This window comes from Hipposideros armiger, unplaced genomic scaffold (genome assembly GCF_001890085.2).
Source record: "Hipposideros armiger isolate ML-2016 unplaced genomic scaffold, ASM189008v1 scaffold_291, whole genome shotgun sequence".
Classification (NCBI taxonomy): Eukaryota; Metazoa; Chordata; class Mammalia; order Chiroptera; family Hipposideridae; genus Hipposideros; species Hipposideros armiger.
In genome coordinates, this window is record NW_017731641.1 from 2,394,793 (window position 1) to 2,399,963 (window position 5,171).

General features: G+C 36.1%; 1 protein-coding gene across 1 annotated transcript in view; it reads right to left on the minus strand.

The window, feature by feature from the left end:
- The window catches only part of CCDC15 (coiled-coil domain containing 15), an 87,284-nt gene that overhangs the window by 50,215 nt on the left and 31,898 nt on the right, over positions 1-5,171 (minus strand). Inside the window, 1 exon segment of the mRNA XM_019658888.1 lies at positions 1,518-1,631. Coding sequence (XP_019514433.1) covers positions 1,518-1,631 — 114 coding nt within the window.

The window sequence follows — 5,171 nt, forward strand, 5'->3', positions numbered from 1 at the left end:
TTTGGAGATTTTACAACAAGTTGAAGATGGAAGACCAAACTGTGCATTTTTGCCATATTTTACTGTTTTACTTCCATAAAGGGAAGAACGCGCGTCAAGCTAGTGAAAAGTTGCATCAAGTTTACAGTGACAATGCTCTACAAGAACGTCAGTGCCAACGATGGTTCACGAAATTCCGTGCTGGTGATTTTAATCTCAACAACGCTCCTCGGTCAGGGAGGCCCACCGAGGCTGATGACAAAATAAAGGCATTGATTGAGTCAAACCCATGTTATACGACACAAGAGATTGCAGAAACATTGAACATCCATCATTCAAGCGTTCACGACCACCTGAAGAAGCTGGGATACGTAAGCAAGCTCCATATTTGGGTTCCACAAGAACTCAGAAGTTCATTTGACGGCGTGTATAAACATCTGCAATATGCTCATTAAACATGAGGAAAACGATCCTTTTTTGAAGCAACTGATAACTGGTGATGAGAAGTGGATTGTTTACAACAATGTGGTGTGCAAACGGTCTTGGTCCCAACGTGATGATTCGCCTCAAACGACATTGAAAGCAGACAGCCATCAGAGGAAGGTTATACTCTCAGTGTGCGATTTTAAAGGTGTCGTATTTTTCGAGCTCCTACCAAGGAACCAAACATCAATTCAAATGTGAACTGTTGGCAATTGGACAGTTTGAACAAATCTATCATCCAGAAAAGTCCAGAGCTTGTTAATTGCAAAGGAGTTGTGTTCATCGCGACAACACGAGACCACACACGAGTTTGATCACACATCAAAAATTATTGGAGCTTGGATGGGATGTTTTGCCACACCCACCATACTCGCCTGACCTTGCGCCGTCAGACATCCACTAGTTTCGCTCTCTTCAAAACTCCTTGCATGGTATAACGTTCAATTCAGATGAGACTATAAGTCAGCACCTTGTTCAGTATTTAGCAAATAAAGACAGGTCCTTCTAGGAACAAGGAATTATGAAGCTCACTGAAAGATGGCAAAAGGTTATTGAACAAAACGGGCAATATATCATTGATTGATCTTTCTTCTTTATATAAATAAATGACCTTTGAAAAACATAGACAAAATACATCATGACTTTTCCGACAACCCAATACGTTTCCCCTAGGACAGACGCCCCTTGGGGGATCTTTGTGTGTATTTTCACCACTGTAAACCTGGTCCTAGAACAATGCCTGGCAATTATAGATGCTTCATAAAAATTTGTTGAATGAATTTTTTTAATTGAGATTACAGTGTATATAATTTTGTACACTCTTTTTTTCACTGAACTTTATATCACAAACACCCTTGTCTTCTGATATTCTTTGAAAGCATATTTTTTAGAATGGCTATATATAGATAATCATAATTTTTAACCATTCCCTATTATTGGATATTTAAGGTTATTTCCTATTATTTTATAGTTCTAAATAATGCTGAGATATAAATAAATCTTTATCTGTATTTTTATCTTTATTTTAAAAAATAATGTATTAGAAATGAATTTACCTCTTGGGTTGGAAGGCTTTTCCTTGTGCTTTCTGGAAACACTGATGTATTTTTTTTACTCACAGTTTTAAAGGATGCCAGGCGATGACGTGCTTGTTTCATGGTTTGACTAAGCTGCCAAGGAAAGGGGAGGGAGGGGAGGCAAACAAAAACAGGCTAAAGTCTCTTTTTATATTATTATTATGTTTTTTTTAGTTTCAGGTGTACAAAACAATGTAATAGTTAGACATTTACACCCCTCTCAAAGTGATAACACCCCCCAATCTGACATCAAATATAGTTGTTACAATTCCATTGACTATATTCCCTATGTTGTATTCCACATCCCATGACACACACTCTCTCCCTCTCNCCGTAAGTTGCCGGCGACGGCTTAGGCTGCAGCCCCTGTGGCAGTGGGTTGCCATGGGCTACCATGTGTAGCCAGCAGCCAGGGTGAGCGGCCAGCAGCCGCAGTGAGCATCCGTCCAGAGGCTGGCGAATGATCTGCCTCGCCTGGGAAGAGCGCAATGATGGTGCCAACTTGGGCCGGTGGGGCGGCGTCCTCCACAACTAGACTGAAGAACAGGACGACAGCAACTTATCTGTTCCCCTTCCCCCAATTCCCCAGCACTGTTCCCATCCCCCCAATACCCCAATAAAAATCTTAAAAAAAAAAAAAAAGTTAAATGACAACCCACTGAATGGGAGACAATATTTGCAAATTGTGTATCTGATAAGGGACTTGTATCTAGAATATATAAAGGACTCTTACAACTTGATAATAAAAAAACAAATAAACCAATTTAAAAATGGACGCCGCATTTGAATAGACATTTTCTCCACAAGAAACATAGAAATGGATAATAAGCACATGAAAAAAGATACTCAAGATCATGAGTCATTAGGAAACTACAAATCAAAAGTACAGTGAGAAACCACTTCACACCCACTAGAATGGCTATAATAAAAAAGATTGACCATAACAAGTATTGCAAAGGATGTGAAGAAATTGAAACCCTCATATTTTGCTGATGGAAAACAGCTTGGCAGTTCCTCAAAATATTAAACACGAATTTATCATATGACTCAGGAATTCACTACAAGAGAAATGAATGTCTACAAAAGAACATGTACACAACTGCTCAAAGCACAATTATTTATGAAAGCCAGTAAGTGGAAACCCAAATGTCCATCAACTGATGAATGGATATACCAAATGTGATATAGCCATACAATGAAATATTACCCAGCAATAAAAATAAAGCATTGACACATGCTACAACATGGATGAATCTTGAAAACATTATGCAAAGTGAAAGAAGCCAGTCACAAAAGACCACATATTATTATTCCATTTACATGAAATACCTAGAGTAAGCAAATTTACAGAGACAGACAGTAGACCAGTGGTTTCTTAGGACTCAAGGTAGAGACAGAGAAGGAATTGGGAATGACAGCTAATGGATATAGGGTTTCTTTTAGGGGTGAAGAAAATGTTCTAAATTAGATTGTGGTGACAGTTGCACAACCCTATAAATATACTAAAAACCATTTAATTGTGTACTTTAAATGGGCAAATTGTGTAGTATGTGAATCATATCTCAATAAAACTGTTAAAAAAAATACTAGACGTTACAATCTTAATCCTTAAACCCATCGTTTATAGCTGTGGACAGTTATAACAAGACATTACCTTTTCCCCTCTACTCTTTACATTTCCCTACCTGATTTTCCACAAATTTCTGGTAATATACAGTATTTAAAAGACCTTGATGGAACTTAAAGGGTAATTCTCCTCTTGTTTCTATATGTATCCTGATGGATGCTAGTTTCCTACAAAGAGCTTTCTGGAAAAAAAATCAATACAAATATAAGTGGTCTAGAGAAAGTAACATACTCATGATACTAAGTTGAGTTTTTGTGAAAGATCTGGAATGATCTTAGCAGGTTATGGTAGTCTAATATAGAATAAAGGAAAACAAATAGTTCTATTTCAAATGTACGAACAAGTCACTCACACATCTAACATATGGAGTGAAATAGGCTGGTAGGAGGTATATTAAGTTTATAAATGACAATTTGCCCCTATTCTAGCTAGTAACAATTCGGAAGGCTCATGATTTTTGTCTTGGTGACCTGACAGCAGGCAAGCAAGTATATCTTCTATTTGTATCTCCAGATCTGGAAAAACAGTAACGAGACAGATTCTGATGTCAGTAAAAATAAGTTTAACAAGGAAATGAAACCAGAGTTCAACTGGGTTATAGATTGTTCTCTTTCCTAACTGGAAGATTCCCACTTCATTTAACTCACGAGGTAGAAAACTGTTCAGATTTGAGGGAAAGACTACACACTTGATCTGATCTAAGTGATGAGAAAAACTTCCTAATTTCTTAGATCCTTCTCAATTATAGAGATTGGTTTCTGATGTCATACCTGAGAAATACACATGCATTCTTTGGAAGCAAGCAGCCAGCCTGAATTCATCATCGTAATAATGTATTACACTTAAATGGCACCTTTGACATATAAAACTGGTTTATACAAGGGTGTTTGTTATTTTAGACTTAATCCTCCTTCCTTCTCCTAGATAATTGTTTTAGTCAGACCTGTGAACAGTACTTTTTCTGGAAAAACAATTGAAAGGTCTGAAATGTTCCACACAATATAAAATATCAATCTCTAGGCTCTGATAACCCTTTTGCTTCTGGTTTCTTAGAATGTGTCCCATTGCCTCATTCTAACAGTACCCTGGAGTCAGTCTAATAGTATGGCCAAATCCCAGGTAGGTATAAAAATTGTCAAGATACCAAGCCACTGAGAAGAATTTAGGTACAAAAGAAACTCTACCTTGAGTCACAACAAGGCAATGCTAGAAAAAGGTGATCATACTGAATGCATCTAAGATGGAATGCCATATATAAACACACACCCATGCCTGCTTGTATTTTTATATTTAACTATAAATTTCTTAGTTATCACTGAAAAGAGACATTACAGTTTAGTATTCTACCAACTGCAAACATGCAAGACAAATGTTTTTGATTGTTGTGTTGAGATAATTAAGGAAAAAATACAAAAATAAAATACATATGTATAATCTAGGAAAATGTAAAAGAATACTAATTAATTTAGAAGCAAAACTGAGAAAGAACTAAATAAGACACAGAATTGATCATGGAGAAAAAACAGAGTAAAAAAGACTAATGATCCATTTTTCTAATAGATGCCTATCAAAACTTAAAATTAATCCCAAAATTAAGTAAACACTGGAGAAAAGTACATGAGTTTAGCATCCAAATTTGTGACCAGTGAAATAAGTAGGCACCAAAACAATGTTATTTTACAAGTATAGCCTTAAGTATCCTTTAAAATCTAGTTCCACATTTGAATTCCCATTTTTCTATCTTACCTTATATTTTGAATCAAAAGAATTTCTTTCTTTTTAAAAAATAATGGTATTGATTTTTCCATAATTAGAAAGCAAAATATATGCATTATGGAAAAATTTTAAAGTAAAGAAAACCAATAGAACAGCGGTTCTCAACCTGTGGGTCGCGACCACTTTGGGGGTCACAGGTCGCCTAAGACCATCGGAAAACAAAAAGATATTTACATTACAATTCATAACAGTAGCAAAATTACAGTTATAGAGTAGCAACAAAAATAATT